Source organism: Quercus lobata, chromosome 2 (assembly GCF_001633185.2).
Source record: "Quercus lobata isolate SW786 chromosome 2, ValleyOak3.0 Primary Assembly, whole genome shotgun sequence".
NCBI classification, from domain to species: domain Eukaryota; kingdom Viridiplantae; phylum Streptophyta; class Magnoliopsida; order Fagales; family Fagaceae; genus Quercus; species Quercus lobata.
Genome location: NC_044905.1, coordinates 10,524,656 through 10,544,276, shown reverse-complemented (window position 1 = coordinate 10,544,276; position 19,621 = coordinate 10,524,656). Strand labels below are relative to the sequence as shown.

Genomic DNA, 19,621 nt, shown 5'->3' with positions numbered 1-19,621 from the left:
ATACCATCATTAGTTTTCTCGTAAATTTCCAAGCCATTATCCTCTCCCAATCCAAAATTTTCCCTCATTTTTAATGACCATATCAGAACAATAAGTAGGAGTGCCATATATAAAATTAATTGCATGATTTGATATATTTGAAATAAAAATAATTTGATTTATTCTTAAAACTTTTTGTTCAAAGAAGTGTAGTCTAAGAATTGTGAATTTTGGAAATATGAGAATTAATGTCTTTTAGCTATGATATAGTAGTTTTTAGATCTTTTGGCATCGGTCACAAGGTTCCACATAGTGGTTTTTTTTTTTTTTTTTTTTTTTTTTTTTTTTTTTAAATTTCTTTTGACTATGGTCACAAGGTTTCGTAAAAGTTTTTATGTTAAAATATAACTTTTCACAGGAATCAAATATAATATATGGAGAGCAATTAGCTGTAAAAATCCACGGTCCAATGGTCATAATTTTTAAATCATTGCACTCATTTTGAAGGCTTGGAAAAAGATATTGGTTTGAAAAATATGATAAATTCATAATAAAATATATAGAGTTTAAATCATAATTAAGTTAAAGTTTGTTTGACAATTTAAATTTTGTTTATTTTGTAATCATTTAATTATATAGTATTGGTAAGGACTGAATCTGGATTGGACCCAGTATAGGATTGAGTTTTAGCCCAACAAGCCCAAACAATGAATTTGTAGTGTGGATGAAAGAACTAGATCTACTCCAGAAGAAAGACAATAAAAGTTGCTGACTTAAGATCATTAAACATAAATAAGATAAGAAAATCTGTCCTCGGCCTGGCCTGACGAGCTTATATTATATTGTCTTGTTGGTGAACAAAGTTACAAGAGTTCACAGTATTATTACAAAGATTTCTTGATTTTTTCCGATCCCTCACTTTAGGCCATCTTCCCATGCTATATACTACAATCTTGATATCATCCCTACCATACACGTGTAGGTTAGATTCTAGGAACTCTTTCTTGTTCCATCCAACACCTCCCAAAACCATCAACTAGAAGCTATAAGGCTGCTTAACCACTATTCAGGTATCACCTCCACATTAATGTGGCCAGAGAGTTAGTTGGGAGGCATTTAATGTGGAGGTAGCAACTTTTGAAGATATTTGTTGCTTCCCCTTTGCTTATCTCTTATCCAATATCCGACTCTTAGTTGTGATGCAACCTTGAAGAGTGTCCAGGGTGATAAGACATTTTTACTGACCTCGGATCTCCGTTTCCGAGATGACTTTTCTCTTCGGACGTATTTTGAACTATCACATACAATCTTTATGTCTTCTTCTTATATCATTCCTATTATAACTTTATTTGACCATCCTCGGATTGAGCCATAGGCCCAATTCATACAGTTTTAATAGTGCCTTCTAGATAGTTGGCCCCACAGTATTAATTAAATGTCTTAGAAGCAATTTTGTTTTCAATTTATTTTAATCTTGATATTATTGAATTATATCTTGAGTCAGACCTATACGTTGGGGTCAAAAGAGCAATTCTTGTACCTAAATTAAGTGTCGACTCCATCCTCCTCCCTAACCATGAGTTGGTAGTATATTACTGGATGCATGTGTAAGTTGAATCCACACCATGCATCGTCCAAGAGAGCCATTCTGATGGCAAATATGGGGGTGTTTACAACTTTACAGGCCAAACCTTGAGGCGTTTACAATATCTATTCAAAAAATGCTCATGAAATGAAGATTGACGCAAAGATTTACTTAAAGAGATGAAAATTTTCGATGAAAATATTCAATGAGTAAGATCTGTTTCTTAAGTAGGATGGGGATTTTCCAATGAAATATTTTGATGAAGATTAATTCATTAAGTTGAATTGGAGATCTTTCCCAGTGAGAATTTTAATGGGTTCGATTTGTTCATTTTAAAAGATCGGGATATTTTTCCAATGATAATTTTAGTAAAAAGATTTGTTCCTTTTTGGAAGAGATAGTATCATCAATTGTGCACAAGTTTTTACCTTTTCCTTGAACATGTGAAAAAATAAAAAATAAAACGATTAAGGGCAAAGTGGGGTTTTCCAAATCATGTGTTCAAGGTGTTCTTGAGAAAATTAATTTTCTTTTCAAATAAATAAATTAAAACATAATTGGACTGAAATTTTTGTTTTTGGCAACCCATAACTTTAGCCCTTGTTTTTTACTATTCTTTTGTCTTTTGTCGAATAGGCGTATTTGAGATTCTCGGTAAGATAATGTCATGGAGACATTTTTACCTATATGGGGTAGGGAGTTTTTGATGGATTTGAGAATTAAGAGGCTGTTTGGATTGGGTGGAAATTGGGTTATATAACTCAGTTTCATCACCCATAATCCAAAAAACATGGGACCCATAAAAAAAGTTTGTTTGGGAAGTTTTTTGAGTGTTGTTTCCATCACTCAAAACTCAAAAAATTGAGTTAGAGTGATGAAAATTGAAAACAAATTTTTGGTGTTTTCAAATTATGAAATATGAATTATAGTGGCAAAGTTGTAAAAAAATCATATTTGTCATGTTGGACACATCATTCAAGATGAGAAGGTGTTGGCTTCTCAATTCCATAGTATGGTTTTTTCTTATGCGCATCGTCAAGAAAATTATGTTGTTCATTCTCTTGCTAAGCGTGCTATTTTATCTTTTGTTAGTCTGGAATCTAGATGAATGAAGTGTCACCAAATGTTGAAAATATGCATCACATGATTTGGCTAATATTTCATAATTACTCAAAAGTTTCTTCTTATTTTAAAAAAAAAAAAAGATTTTTTTTTGTTTTTTCTGTGTGTGTTGAATTAAAAGGTGTTCGGGAGTGTTTAGACACGAGGGAGAGAGGGCAAGGGGACTAGAAATCTCCCCTTTGGCTGAATGAGGATACTTCAATCTATAGAGTGAAAAATGATTGTTAGAGCAAGTAGTGCTTACCATAGTTGTCAATATTGTATGGTACGTAATATATATTGTATTGTATACAAAAAGTTATGTATCAAAAGAGGGTATTGGAAATGCTTATGAATCATATGATATGTAGGTGTATCATATGAATCGTATATATTGGACAATGCATGAACAAATGATTTTAATCAAATTTTTGTACTAAAATTTGGGATTTGACTTGAGGCCAAATGCATTTCTAATTGTTTTTAAATAAAATTATTGGGCAACTAGTACTTTAGACTAATATATATAAAACTTGGCATGAGTTTTTTTTTTTTTCCTTTAAAATTTTAGACCACACATTTGACCACTTTTAGACTTTTTTTTTCATTGGCTCTCCAACTCTCCGTAGAACCCTCTCCCTCCCTCCCTCTCTCTTTATTTTGATTTCAGGTTAGGGTCTCTCATTCCTTCACAAGTATAACCCAGCAATTTTTGTGTGTGTGTGTGTGTGTGTGTGTGTGCAACTTTCAATCCACAAGACCACAAATGATAATTAAAAATTTATTTTGACTTAAAAATTATGTATTAACACTTTTACATTTGATAAATTTGAATATTTATATTATTTTCATTTGATTTATTTGGTTAGTTTTGTCAAATATTATAGCATAAGAGATAATTAATGTAGTCATTAGTCGTATATATTCTAATTTTATAATAAATATGTCATTTGTGGGAGGGGATAAGATCCGAGCACATAATAGGGCCCGAGGGATGGAAGGGCCCATCTACGCTTAGGTTCTAACCTAACCCATGGATGAGAGTTCGAGGAGAAAGGATGAGGAGGCCAACTTCTCGAGGAGCAAGCCTATCTCGAGAAGTGTTGAACAAGCCACTTGCACCAAAGGACAGGATACCAAGGAAGACAGTCTAGGTAATGTAGCCATCACCCCCACATTTAATGCACTGTATCAACTCAACTAGCCGCATTAATGAAAGAATGACCCCTGAATAGTAATCGCACAGCTCACAACACACTCTACCACCTCTAATAGAGCCCTGATGGGAAAAGTATTCAAACTAAGGCCTTTGGCTATACAAGTGGAGGGCTCAGATGCAATTTGATGGACTATATAAGGAAAGGAAACCCCTCCAAATGGGGGGACAAAAGATTGAGAAAAGTTTTTATGTAAAACCATTCTGTATTAAAGACTTGAAACTTTTTATGAATGTTTGCTTCTCGGCCAAACCCAAGGTAGTGTTATTTCCAGATTTAGTTCCTCTTTTTATGATTCATTTAGTCCTTTCTCCATTAACCTAGAAATTGGACCATAAAAGTGCATTAGAATTGCCCTCGGAAGCCCATACACTAACAAATTAATTGCACTGGGCCTTTTAAACCTAACTCTACTATTCTAAGTGGGCTTAGCCTTTTTTGGGCTTATACATCATTTATAGTATATCTTTTGTAAATTTTCATGATTTTATACTGTGACTGTATATCTTATAATATATGATACGATACATTAAAATAAAAAATAAATTCACATTTTTCAATCATAGAAAGTATAAGTAAAAAAATATAATCCAATAATAGTTTTGTAAAAATATACATTCAATAGAAAGATATTCTTAATTACACTAGTGCATATGTAGAGGTTGTAAGTCAATAGAATAGATAATATGACCAATGTTGACACCCCATTTGCAACCTGCATTTAACCTCATGTGGAGGGTAAAAGGGTAATTTCACCTTGAAAATATGTATCTTGATTCTGGTTACTAGATCCTTAATCTCATTTCACCAAAATGATCTTGATATTGTAACGATCAAATCGACTGGTCATAAACCCTAATCGGACCATCAGATTGAAAGTTATCATCAAATCAAGTTCTAATGGCTGAGATGCACAATCACAAATTGAGTCCGACTATATGTGATTATGAACAATAGATTTCAATTGGTTATAAGTATAATCAATTTGAGAATGATGATGTGTCATAATTTGATTGGTTAGGACTACATTTTATGGTAGGGTTGCACACACCTAATTAACTAGATAGTTAAACATTAATTATTCAATGAGTAATTTGTGCAATTATATTTTAATTAGGGTAAATTTGGAACCAATTAAGTCTGAAATGGGAATGATTGGAGCCATTTAATGTTAATTTGGAGCTAATTTGGAACCTATTAATGTTAATTGTGCTAAAATCATTTTCTAACAAATGACCTCTACTCACCATTTCATCAATATCTCTCAGAATATTTTGAATTTGTGAATGAGGTTAATTTTTCCAGAAACTAGACATCCAGGGCTTTAATTTGAGCACAATAACGAGACAATTCCGATCAAAATTGTGTCAGATATGATTATTCGAAGTTGGCTCTATAGACTGTTACAGCAGCTACAGGAAAACCGAATTTTGGCTTACTCCTCACTCCCACTAATCTTTCCATTTAATGCACCAGATTTCCCCCAAAGCTAAAATGAGGTCTAGGTTCATGATTCTTTTTCAACCTTCATTAAATGGCCTTCCATTCATATTTCCTCCACCACTACTATATAAACCCCCCATCTCCTTCATTCCAAAGCACACAAAAAACCCCCCTCTCTTCTCTTCTCTTCTCTTGAGTTCTAGTGAAGTTGAGTAGTCTTGTCATATCTTGGTCTTCCTGAGACTCAAGGTATTGAGTGAGGCTCACTCTCCCTCTCCTAGATCTTCTTTTCCTCCACTCTTAGGACCTCCATCAAGAGTCCCCTCCTCCACCATATGGATCTTGCATGAAGGTATAAACCCCTTCCCTAACTGTTTGTTTATGTTGCCATGATGAGAATTTAAGATTAAAGCATGATAATTCCCTTTGAATATGTTTGAATGTTCTTAATTGTTTTTATGCGTTCTTCACATGTTCTTAGTTGTTCATCACATGTTCATACATATCACTAGATTTAATCTTAAATCCACATCAAAAATATGAAAAACATGTTTGTTTCATAATTCTTTCAAGTCCTTGAATCTAGGATATTACCATACATACACATTCACTAAAATTTATTTTTCAATCCAAATGCAATACTTAATAAATTGAATTAGGGTTTTATCACACGCACACACTTTAAATTCAACATGTAAATTGATTGACATATTGGATGATATGATATGAATGTTGGCCACCATAGTCTAGAAGACCAGTCTCACCAGGCAAGGTGGGTGCCTAACACCTTCCCACCTTGTAACATAGCCTCCGAGCTTAGATCAAGGGTTAGTAGATCAAATGTTTATCCATGTAATTTTCAATTTCTAGATTGTAACTAGGAAACAAAGCCATGTACTTTATCTTAGATTGTATCTAGGACCAAAGTCATGTAATTTTCCTATGATCAATGTAAATTCAATTTCAAATTAATAAAATGAGGAATTTTTCAATTATGGTTTTCTTATTTTTCCAATAATTAAATAAATGGCGACTCCATTGTAAAACCCTTAATCTAAAGGGAAAAGTATAACTAGTCGAACCTCTATTTTGAGAGGCAATAACATGACTCCACCTATTCACGTGGGTTTGGCTTAACATCCTATAAAAACGGGCCGGGGGCGCGGTCTCTCACAACCAAACAAAAAAGAAACCATTATAATCTAATATAAAATTCAAAATCATGACATCAATTTTGGATTTGAAATGATCCAATCAATATACCTTAAGTCTCAATTATACTACATTATAAAATCAGTAACACAACATCCTTAAAATTACAACTCAAATAACACAATTTAAAGCGAAAGACACATTTCATATAGCAAGTCTAGCTCTTGTAACAGCCTTGAGATTCCTCCAATTAAATCTGAAACCACGACCCACAAAAAAGTGTAAAATAGAACTTAATAAATAAAGTGGATAAAAAAGAACATATTAATAACATAGTAAAACAAAATGGTGGTCAAATGTATTGATAATTATGTTTAATGCATGATATAAAAACAAGAAAGTGGAAAAGTTTTGGCTAACTTACAAATTACATCCTCTAACTGCATTGGAACCCTATTCTCTCTTTGTATGTATGTGCATGTGTTTGCTTCTATATATATATATATATATATATAAAAGAAAAGAGGTTAATTGTCCTATATTGCTTAAGAGAATGTGTTATGTGTAGTATAACTTGCCATACCCTCTTTTTAAAAGTTATCTAGCATTCGAGTAGTGTTTGTGGTGTGCTTTTGTATCAGAACCTCATTCACTCTCTCTTGTGTGTATTTGTTTAATTTCCGGTCAACTTTACTCTACTTTCTCTCAGTTCAAATGAACTATAAAAGGTAAACTGATGGTGTTGGATGTTGATGTGATTGTGAGTCACTGAGTCCTACTCCTACTTTAGTGGCTATCGATTTCCTATTTGTCACTGGAGCAATCCTTGTTGGTGGTGCCTAGTGTCGATACCACTGAGTTTTCTAGATCATGATTCATGGGTTCCAATTTTGATTGTTAATTTCTTCATTACTTTTTAAGTTGATGAATGATTTGGTAGAGACCCAAATAAAAATAAAAATTCTTTTGATATATATTACATTTTTTTTTTTTTTTTTTGGAAGAGGAAAACATCCTCAAAATTGATTAAATAGAAGTAGAATCAAAATACAAAGCCTCCACAACTGGGGGGGAGGGGGGGGGGAGGAGAGAATCTTCAATCCATACAACATCCTCTAGTACGTCCTTAGCATATCTAGCTAGAACATGGGCAACAGTGTTAGCACTTCTTTTTGACAAAAACAACCTGTGACCAACTAAGTCTATTAAGCATGCAAATCACATCTTGGAGAATATGGCCCAACCGAGATGACAACCCTTTCCTTGAACTCAAGGCATTCATGAGAGCTTGATTATCTCCTTTAAGAACTAGTTCTGAGAATCTGCACTCCACCACAAACTCCACTACACTACGACAATCTAAAATCTCGACCTCTTCACTACACGTCACTGGTGGACCCTTTGCTGACAGAGCCGCCATGACTTCCCCTCTATCATTGCGGATAATGGCTCCAACACTAGAGGCACCACCTTCCTGGAAGATCAAAGTGCCAAAGTTAAGCTTGAAACGATCTACAGGTGGTGGTCTCCATCTTGATGGACTCGGTAATGTGGCTAAAGCGGATAGCTGAACGTTAGCTCGCTGAAACTCCGCCATAAAATCTTGCGCTCGTTTAATTAATACCTTAGGTGGTTGCAGTTGCTTACCATGTAATATGCCATTTCGTTGGTTCCAAATAATCCAAGCTTGGACAAGGAAAAGCTCGAGCTCATCAGAGGACAAATGGCCAATCAACTCCTCCATAAGTTGAAGCATTGCAGCTTGGTCTCCAACACACTTCTGCAAACATGCCGAGCAACTTGCCCATACATCCCGCGCCACTTCACAGTTCCACAAAGCATGGATTCCCGTTTCAGTTTCAAACTTACACACCTTACACCTATTATCCTGGATGATCCTCCTATGCACCAAATTCACCCGGGTGGGCAGAATATTGTGACATGCTCGCCAGCCAAACACTTTGATTTTGTTTGGTACCTTCAACTTCCATAGAGTCTTCCATACAACACCTCCCACAGCTCCGCTGGAACTCTCTGCCCAATCCACCTCCTTTTGCAATTGCCGAGCCACATGATACCCTAACCTCACATTGTAGTCTCCTGACTTGGTGAAGGTCCAAAATAGAGAATCGGATATAACTCTTCTGGTTAGAGGCATACGCAGTATAGCTTCCCCATCTTACGGTTAAAATTTTTCATGATAAACTCTCTGTCCCATGACCTTGTATCCGGGTCAATGAGTTCAACAACCATTAAATCTTCTTCTACAATATGAGTTGGATATAATACCTTATTGGTGGGATGGATGGGAATCCACGCATCACTTAGAACCCAAATTGAATCTCCATTGCCCACCCTCCAGCAAGACCCCCGTTGGATTATTGGCTTGGCTGCCAATATGCTCTTCCAAGTGAAAGAGCTAATAGGAGAGTCTGTGGCCTCCAAAAAACTGCATCTAGGAAAATACTGTGCTTTGAGACATCGAAAAAGCAAGGACTCTTGATCTTGCAATAGTCCCCACCCTTGTTTGGCAAGCATGGCCAAGTTGAATTGTCGTAAATCCTTGAAGCCCATTCTTCCTTCCAACTTTGGTCTAGTTAATTTTTCCCAACTCAACTAATGGATCTTCCTTTCATTCCCAATTTGCCCCAACCAAAACCGAGCACATAGAGCTTGAAGTTCTTCACACAACTTAGCCTGCAATTAAAAGACACCCATAGTATAAGTTGGTATTGCTTGAGCTACTACTTTGATAATAATCTCCTTTCCCGCTCTTGATAACATTTTCCCTTTCCACCCTTGGAGCTTTTTCCACACTCTATCTTTTAGAAATGAAAAAGTATGGTATTTCTTCCTCCCACTAAAGTCGGTAGGCCTAAGTAGGATTCAAATCTGTCCACTTCACTCACCCTCAACAAAGCCATGATCGTGCCTCTATGTTGAGAGGAAGTATTACTGCTAAAATAGACTGACGATTTATCCATGTTTATACATTGGCCTGAGGCTTCTGCATACAATTTCAAGATCTCCATAATTGCCTATGTCTCCTTGTCTATGGCTTGGCAAAATAATAGGGAATCATCTGTAAACAAAAGGTGCGAGATATAGGGAACTCACCTAAAAATGGATACACCATGGATAATCCCTTCTAATTCTGCCTTCTGCAATAGAGATGTGAATCCTTCTGCACATAAAAGGAAGAGATAAGGTGATAGAGGGTCTCTTTGGCGGATTCCTCTAGAGGGGTGAATCAAACCATATGGCTTTCCATTAATTAAGATTGAAAAAGAAGGAGATGTGACATAGCTCATTACCCTATCCACCCAAACACCAAGTAATCCCAACTTTAGCATGATCTTTTTTTTTTTAAAAAAAAAAAACCCATTCTACCTTATCATAAGCTTTACTAATATCCAATTTCATGGCAAGTGTCCCAATTTTGCCTTTCTTCTTTCCATGCATCATATGTAGAGCTTCATAAGCCACCAGCACATTATCTGTAATTAATCTTCCTGGCACAAAGGCACTCTGGGTTGGAGAAATAATTTGAGGCAGAATTTGCTTCAACCTGTTAGCTAGCACCTTTGCAATAATTTTGTAAATGACATTACAAATGCTAATAGGCCTAAAATCAAAGACCTTAACAGGATTTTTAATTTTTGGAATGAGTATAATATAAGTATGATTAAGGGCAGGAGGCATATACCCAGTATTAAGGAATTCAAGAATAGCAGACACAATGTTATCACCAACAATATGCCAAAACTTTTGATAAAAAAGGGCATTCATACCATCTGATCCAGAAGCCTTTGTAGGTTCCATTTAGAACAAAGCTGCTTTAATTTCATCTGTGTTATATTCACTGGACAATGTTTGTTGCATTTCAATGGACACCTTTTGTTGTACTGCTTCTAAACACTCCTCAATCCAGGTGCATGAACCTGTGGAGAACATATTATTAAAATAGTCCATAGCTACTCTTGCCACTTCTTCTATTTCCTCATGCCAACTTCCCTATAGGTCCAAGATTCCTTTAATAAAATTCCTCTGCCTTCTCTAGGTTGCTTTTAAGTGAAAAAAACTTTATTTTTATCACCATGTTTGATCCAATTTACACAAGATTGTTGAGCCTAATATACTTCCTGCTTTCTCAGCCATTCATCCAGCTTCTTGCTTGCTTGAATAAACTCACTTCTATGCTGTATAGTGGGAGGAGCACAAGTCAACCATTCAATCTGCTTCTATAAGGCCTTTGTCTCTTTTGTGCCAAGATGAGTTTTAGAAGCTCCCCAAGCCCTCAACTCCGAGCTACATCCATTTATCTTCAGCCTGACCATATCTAATGCTGTCTTACCTACTTCACTGTTTTCCCATGCTTTTTGAACTACTTTGGCACATTCATCCCACAACAACTACGCTTCTTCAAATTTGAACCCACGTTCTCTTCTTGCATGTTGTCTTGGCACTACATGGTTCTGGAGGATCAATGGGAGATGGTCCAATGCATGTGAAATAATATGTGTAACTATAGTTTCAGGAAACTTCAACTTCCAAGCGTCATTAGCCACAGCCTTGTCCAAACGTTCCCTAGTATTAGTAGCCCTAGGTCTCCTATTATTGCAAGTGTAAGGGTAACCAATAAACCCTAGGTCAGCAAGATGGCAAAGCTCCAAAGCTTCTCAGAAAGCGTCAAGTTGTCGAGGTGGAGCTGGTCGACAACTTAACTTTTTCGTCGAACTCAACATCTTATTGAAGTCCCCAATGCACATCCAAGCACCATTAACATATGAGTAAATGTGGGAGAGAAGGGTCCAAGACTTAATGTGATCATTTGTCTCTGGCCACCCATAAAATTCGGTAAGCAACCATCTAAACCCATCACTCTCGGTCACCCAAGCAGAAATTTGGTTATCCAAAAATTTAAACACTTCCAATCTTATATCTTCCTTCCATAGCATAGCAAGTCCACCACCCAACCTCGGTTTTTTAACAACAAACTGATTCTTGTAAGGTAACTCACTACACCACTATTTGATACCTTCGATATCGAGTTGAGTTTCCATAAAGAAACAAATTTCAGGAGCTTGGTCCTTCACTATTTTGTGAAGACTATGAACTGTCCAAGGGTTCCCAAGTCCTTGGCAGTTCCAACTCAGTAGTTTCATTTCTCCTGGCAAGGGTGGTCATCCACCCCCGCCGATATGTTTATAGTGTTACCATCTTCCCTAACAACATTGGAGCGTTTGTGGGATGTAGGCTCAGTGTCTCTGTTGCATTCTGCAGTTAGGGCATCTTCCATTCCTCTTTTACCTGTCGTGAACTTCATAATAATACCAACTGACTCAATTGGCCCAACATCCATTCTATTCAGCCTAGTCCACGTTAATTTTGGCTTATTAGGCTTTAACTTCGTATGGCCCAAACTTGAATTGGTTGTGTTTGACACACCTTTTGACTTAACATTCAAATTTGGATGCACATCTCCACCTGGCGTAAGTTTCGGCATAAGTTCATCCACGATTGAAATTTGAGCTGCATTAACTTCTGAGATTTTTTCCTGAATTTCTGGACCACTCCCTCCAAACTCGTGGTTTCCATTCTGGGTTTTTCGGTGTGCCCTGTAGTCTGGTACCCTAGCCACCGCCGTCGCTGCTTCAAGCCTTTCATCACTCTCCGTGGCTGGTACATCAGTTATACCCATTGGCTCGAACCTCATTGGATTGGATAAGCTTACCAAGACCATATCAAATACATTCATATTTTCCCGGAACCATGCAAGAACTTGTTAGCTGCAAAATTTCACAAACCATATGTGAATAAATCGAAAGTCGCAAAGAAACATAATTTACACACTAAAGCATCTCAAACTATTCACAGTTATTTAAATTAGCCCCACAATTTCAAATTAGTAAAATCAAACGACCTTTGAAATCCAAAAGAGAGGATGACATGGCTAGACATACAAGACCAACAGATAAATAGAGTGAAAACTTAATCACAAAATTAAACTTAAACTTAATTATAACATAGCCATGAACTAAGAGCTTAACATTACCAAACCGATTCAATTATTTAAGGAACAAATCGAGTTTTTTATCTGCTTGAAGAGCTCGATCTGTTCTTAGTGTTCTTGAGCTAGCATGGACAATTTCCAAAATTTTTACAAATATCCTTTTTAATTCTTAATTGTTTTTATTTTATTTTATATTTTTAACTGTGAAGTGATAAGGTAACTAAAGGGTGAATAACGAGGCTAACCTTGAGTTGGTAAAGTGACATTTTTCAAACTATGAATATATTATATAATATCAGTTCTAAGCACAAACGGATAAAGTGTAATTAACTGAAAAAAATGAAAGAGAAGAACAAAAATATCTTAGGAGAAAGTAGGGTGCAAAAGAATAAGGAAGAGTGAATGTGAGAAATTGAACATACGCCTATCTAGAGAGTCACATGAAACTCAGCCTGGATTGACAAGAAAAGCTCCACCTAATCTAATTGTTAGAAATTTATTTTTAGATAATCCTTCACAATCAAACTACAATTAATCAAAGTGAAATAATTTGATCCAAACATCTTCGAGGGACTACCAAGCAAAATGAGTCCAACTTTTGGCCCAAAACCATGCTTTTAGTATAATCTTCATTGGCTAAATTAAATCAACTCTCATAAATTATAATCTTCATTGACTAAATTATATTGGTTTTTAAAATGTTAAATGATTAGTTTAAAAAATAATGGAAGCACGAAATTGAAACCACTAACAAATTATAGGGACAAAAAGGATTTAAAATTTGATTATAATTAGAGTAATACCACGAAAAGATAAAATGTAATTTTTATAAACACTAACAAGTGTGTTGGTTCATGGGTGAGGAAAATCCCTACAAAAATATGGGATTTGGAAACATCCCAATAAGGATTCAATATATTTTAATTAAAGATGTTTGCTCTCTAAGCAAAATTGTAAGGGCACATTTCGCTCCCAAAGACCAAATGAAATGGTCAATGGCCCAAAGAGTGCAAAATAATGAATTTGTAGAGAGTGGGCTTGAAATTGAACTTTCAATGAGTTAGGTGGACAACGATCACAGTAGGCTAATTGGTACTAGAAATAATAAACAAACAGTTTTTGGGCAATGAAAATCCTCCTTGGCAAAGTCCGAGGAATGTTGTTCTTATTTATTTCTCTTAGACTTAACCATAATTACAGTTCTTGAGTGTACAGTGATTTTTCTATAGATTATTTGATGATCCCCTTGTAATGGGGTTTTTCTTCTTTATATTCTCCTTTCGTACTTCATCTCAACCTTCCACATGTAGATCAGATTACTGGCTTTGATATTTGTTCCATCAACACCTTCCTGAAGTCTTTGTAGGTAACTGTAAGGCTGAAATTTACTGTTCAAGTATCACTTCTACATTAATACGGCCAAGGGGTTAGCTGCAAAGCATTCAATGCGGTGGTAGCAGCTTTCTTCTCAGATATTTCCCAACTTTCTTTTGTCTTATCCTTATATGATGTTTACCTTTGCCAGCGTGATTACCTGTTGCCTGGTTCTTGGCGTAAGGTCGAACCTATGACCTCCACTTTGCTTAGCCGAGGAGGTACTTCTCCTTGGACAACACTTCCAGTTCCTCATGATTAGACTTCTTCCACAGATCCTTAATTTGTAGGCTTCCAATAGAATTTACCTGTCCTCAGACTATTTGATGTCCTCGGACACTGCCCACGACTCAATACTCATACCTGGGCCCTTCATCCCTACAATAGCCCCTCGAAATTCCACTCTTTTGCTCATTTTTCGATTTCCTAGCAACCACCCTTCTCACTCTTATGTCATTTCTTTCTGTGTAGGTGTCTTTTCAATTACAGAGAGGCATGCTCCTGGCGCTTCGGCATTTGGGATGCTCCAACATTTATTTTATTTGGTGCCCTGTCCCCCACGTCCTGTAGTTTGATGGAGATCCTACAGTGGAGAAATTTTATGGGGATTTGGGCGGGAACTCTCACGCTTACTTTTCCCCTCCTTATATATATTGCTCAAAGATTTTGGTTGTTCCACTTTTTGCATCTTCAACTCTTAAGAACCAGTTCGAGGAGCCCTTCTATACTTTTGTAAGTTACCTTTAGCGTTTCTTCTTAAATTTAGAACCTTTTCTTTCTTGGCCTCTCTAATTTCACCTCGTCACCCTAACACCTTTAATTACTTTTCAAAAGGGTAGATTCGATAGTTTAGTAGACACCTCAGAGGGTATAGAGAGCTTTAAAGCTTGTTACCATATTCCACCTGGGGTTTCCATTAGGTATTTCCATTGAGGGGAATGGCATGCCCTGAGGCGAGAGGGGGAAGTAGTAATCCCTATGATTGCCTTTATAGAGGGAGGGGTAAGAATCCCCATGGATAGAGTGACTAGGGACTACCTTATTACCCATAGACTTTCTCCTACCCAGTGCGCCCCTAATGTATTTAGGATTTTAGGTAGAGTAGACGCCTTTAACGAAAAGATGGGTGTGAACCTCACCCATCATGACATTAACTGGATATACAATCGTCAATGCCTCAAAGGACAGGGGTATTATCTAAAAACCAGGGTCCCTGCAGTCAAGCTGATATCGTCTCCCTAATACTAACAAAGGTATGGACAAAGATTTCCTAATTGTGTCAAGGGAGTGGCATGATGGACTTTATTGCCCAACACGAGATGGGACACTAGGTGGGGTGTTTAGGTTTAGGTTTACTATTCTAACAATACCCCTTTCCTCACTAGCATTTTTTTGTGCTCACTTCTTTTGTTTTCATTAGTAAATTGGTTCTTATTTTACCTGTGTTGTACTCTAACAATGTTTTTACTCTTGGTGAATTTGCAGATAAGTACTCTGTAATCCCCAACTTCAGTCTTGTTAATGAGCCCGACCTGACAAGGATACTGAAGGCCGAGATTTTTGTCCACACCGACAGATAGTTGAGAGCAACCCACATCATCCTCGGCTACGATCCCATCTCCTCTAGCTTTCAAGCCCCTAAGTACGTTATAAAAGCAAAAGACCCTCGCTTACACCAGGTCAACATTGTAGTACCGGGCTTCCTCACTGGTCCTGCTCCAGAAGGCACACAACTAGTGGAATTGCCCTTTCAGCGCACTGCCGAGGAAGAAGCAACCCCTTCCCAACCAACTCTCGAAGAAACAACAAAAGTAGTTAAAGTTTCGGACTCCGAGGAAGACTTTGAAATTTTCAACTAGCTTCAGTCTCTAGAGCCTTTAGACGTTGACATTAGCCACCTTCCCTCGGCACAAGTAAGCAATGTCCAAGAAGCCCCCAGTATTCCCAATGCAATAGTGCTACACCGCAAGGCCAAAAGAAGCCTTCTTGAACTTCTTGAGTCTCACGAAGGAGGCATTGTGCTTGAGGTGGCTATCCAAACCAAGCCTTCTACTCCCCTTCTTGCCAAACCTCCCAGCCTGATCCTGCAGATAAGAAAAGGAAGCGGGACCTAAAAGGCAAAGACGTAGCTGAGGAGGGAGAGGTCATCCCCTCCAAAGAAACTGATCCCCAGAAAGGGGCTAAAATATCAAGGGTAGCCCAGACAAGGTCCTCAAGTGAAGAGGCCATTGTGGTGAAGGGGCTAGATTGTCGCCCTAGGGTCCAAACTTGGAACCCTCCCTTGGTACTGAACGGATCTCCCCTTCCCCTTGATTCCTCTATTAGGGACTTCCAGAAGGGAAAAGTGAGGTATGTGGCCAATGCCCTGGAGTAGCCACTACTGCTACCTGATGACATGGTCGACTTGAGGACCATGAAGAAACACGAAATGTTTCTAACTCTGAAGAGGGATCTTGCGTTGGTAAATTTTTCCTTTTTTCTCCTCGATGGGTTTATGCAAATCTTCAATAAGTATAACTTGAGGTAAACCTTGTCCAGAAGAGGTTGCCAAAGTAGCTAGAGAATCAGCATGGGTATTCCTACTTCTAGGAATTTGCTACAAAGTTAAAAATTCAAAACTTGATTACAAGTGCCTAGCTTGATTCAAATACTCTTGCATTCTCAAGTCCCTAGCTTCCAACTCCCCCTTTACTTGGCCCACCACCAACCTCGAGTCCAAGAATACCTCCACTGTCTTTCCTCTCATTTTCTGAACCATAGTCATTCCTACCAACAAGGCTTCATACTCAGTTTCATTATTCGTGGCCTAGAAACCCAACCTTAAAGATTTCTCAATGGTGACCTTGTTTGGGGACACCACAACTAGTCCTACCCCAGATCCTCTCTAATTAGCTGCACCATCAACATACAATTTCCAAGATAAGGATCCTTGTAGGGAGATAGTTTCAACTGGTCTCCTTCCTAAGTTTTGCTCCTTGTCCTCCATTTCTATTGGAGATTCAATAAATTTTGCCACCAAATCTGCAAGAACCTAGCCTTTAATAGAGGTTTGAGGCATATACTTGATATCAAAAACTCCCAAAACTGTTTCCCACTTGGCAATTCTCCCTGTATAATCAGCCTTTCGGAGCAATGATTGAAGAGGAAGTTAGGTTAAAACCACAACTGTGTGAGCTTGGAAATAATGAGGGAGTTTCCATGTAGCATGTACCACAACCAAAATAGCCTTCTTTAGAGGCAAATAACGAACATCTGCTTCGTGTAGTGACTTGTTCACATAATAGACTGGTCATTGTACTCCATTGTCCACCTTTACTAGTACTAGACTAACTACATGAGATGCCATAACAATATAGGCGAAAAAAACCTCCTTCTCCTCAGGCCTGGACATAATGGGTGGTCGAGAAAGATAATCCTTCAACTATTGAAAGGCCAAGACACATTCTTTAGTCCACTCAAATCCTTTCCATTTGTGCAACAGTTGGAAGAAAGTTCTACATCTGTCAGCGAACCATGAAACAAATCGGTTTAGGGCTGCAGTCATTCCTGTCAACTTCTGGACTTTCTTAGGACTCCAAGGAGGTTGTAGATTGTTAATTGCCTTAATTTGATGAGGGTTGACTTCAATTCCATGATGAGTGATCATATAACCCAGAAATTTGCCTGAACTGATGCCAAAAGAACACTTAAAAGCATTAAGGCGTAGTTTGTGTTTTCTCAGTACTTCAAAAATACTTTTGAGGTCATTTACATGCTCGGACTCCAATTTGCTCTTCACCACTATATCATCTATGTAGACTTCAATGTTTTTGTCAAGTTGAGGTTTAAACATCCTAGTCATCATCCTCTGATAAGTGAATCCTGCATTCTTCAGTTCAAAGGGCATCACTTTGTAGTGGTAATTCCTAATGGAGGTAACAAAAGCAGTCTTTTCGCATCTAAAAAGCTCATTTGAGGATGTCCAACTGTTGCATCCACCAACTGGTCTATCCGAGGTATTGAGAAGGGATCTTTAGGGCAAGCTTTGTTTAGATTTGTGAAGTCAACACATACTCGCCACTTCCCATTCTTCTTCTTTACCACCACTGTGTTGGCCAATTACTCAGGATAAAACACCTCTTTTATTACTCCTGCCTGCTTAAGCTTGGTCACTTCCTCTTTAACAACATCATAATGTTTTTTAGAAGAGTGCTGAGGTGGTTACTTCTTAGGGGTGATAGATGGATTAACGTTTAGATGATGATAGATGAAGTTTGGATCTACCCCAGGAGCTTCATAAGCACTCCACGCGAACACGTCAACATTCTTCCTGAGGAAAACAACCAGTTCTTCCTTCTCCCGAAGAGATAACTGAACTCTTCACACTTTGTCCCTTTTTCCACAACATCCGAGGACAAGATTGTTCTCCTTGATTGCTATAAATCCATTTCTGTAATAGTCGAGGACTCACCTTCAGACTAATGTCTAATTGCAGCCATCAAACATTGTAAACATTGTCTGGCCATAGACTAGCTTCCAATCAATTTCTCAACCTGACCCCTTGAAGGATACTTTACCTTTAAGTGCAAAGTGGAGGAAACATCCCCCATGGCATGAAGCTAAGGCCTCGCCACAATAGTTGTGTAGGGGGAATATGTATCTACCACAATAAATTCCAGTTCCACGACCTTCAACTCTACTTGAACAGGTAGTCTAATCTGGCCCCTTGGGATGACTATCTTCCCATCAAACCCCACCAGAAGAGAGTCATAATAAGCTAGGTCCTCGAGTTTCAGCTTGAGCCATTTGTACAAATCAGGGTACATGACCTCTGCACCGTTGCCTTGATCTACCAAAACCCTCTTCACATCGTATCCTCCAATCTTGAGGATAACCACTAAGGCATCATCATATGGCTATAAAGTTCCTACTTTATCTTCATCAAAAAAGCTTAGAGCTGGTCTTAGTTCCATTCTACCCCTCTTAGGATCAGGGATTAGGTCCTTTACATATGACCGAGGTATAGACATCACCCTAGATGGATAGGAACTAGTCTTGCCTGGGGCAGCTAGAATAACATTGATTGTGCCCAAAGGTGGTCTTGAAGAAGCATCCTTCTTATGTGCCGACCCTGCCTGACTCCCTTGTCCATTGGGTTCATAAAAGAATTGTTTTTGTTTCCCAACCTTGACCAATTGCTCCAAATGATCCTGTAGAGTCCTACATTCTTCTATATTATGTCCTCGGTCTTGGTGGTACTGACAATGAAGACTTTGGTTATGCTTCGTAGGGTCTTCACCCATCTTATTTGGCCACTTGAAGTCCGGCTCATTCTTTATTTTCTCCAAGATTTGGTGCACAGGCTCCGTGAACACAGTACTAACTACTTAGGCAGTGGTAGGTCCAATATGCCCAACAAACTCTAACTTGCGTCGATTATTGTTGTACCTCTCCGATCTGAAATCCCTTCAATCTTGGGGAACTACCTTGGCCTTCTCCTTTCCTTGTTGTTGATCCTTCTCGACCCGTTTATACTTATCAATACGATCCATGAGCTGACGATGCTCCTAGCAGGCTTCCTTGTTAAAGACTTCCTCAAATTGTGCTCGGTAAGCAGACCGACCTTGAAAGTCCTTATTGCCACATCATTAAAATTTTCATCTATCTCATTAAACATTTCCCAATACTTGTCTGAATACATCTTTAACGTCTCTCCTTCTTGCATGGCCATAGACAGCAGAGAATCCAAGAGATGAGGAACCCTACTACAAGTAACAA

At 37.8% G+C, this 19,621-nt stretch overlaps 1 protein-coding gene across 1 annotated transcript; it reads right to left on the bottom strand.

The window, feature by feature from the left end:
• Window positions 1–18,462: 18,462 nt before the first annotated feature.
• LOC115959146 lies at window positions 18,463–19,146 on the bottom strand. The gene is made up of 2 exons (XM_031077455.1): window positions 18,775–19,146; window positions 18,463–18,726 (listed from the first exon to the last, which is right to left on the bottom strand). The coding sequence occupies exons 1-2, from the start codon at window positions 19,144–19,146 to the stop codon at window positions 18,463–18,465; spliced, it is 636 nt and encodes a 211-aa protein (XP_030933315.1).
• Between the last annotated feature and the right edge of the window lie 475 nt (window positions 19,147–19,621).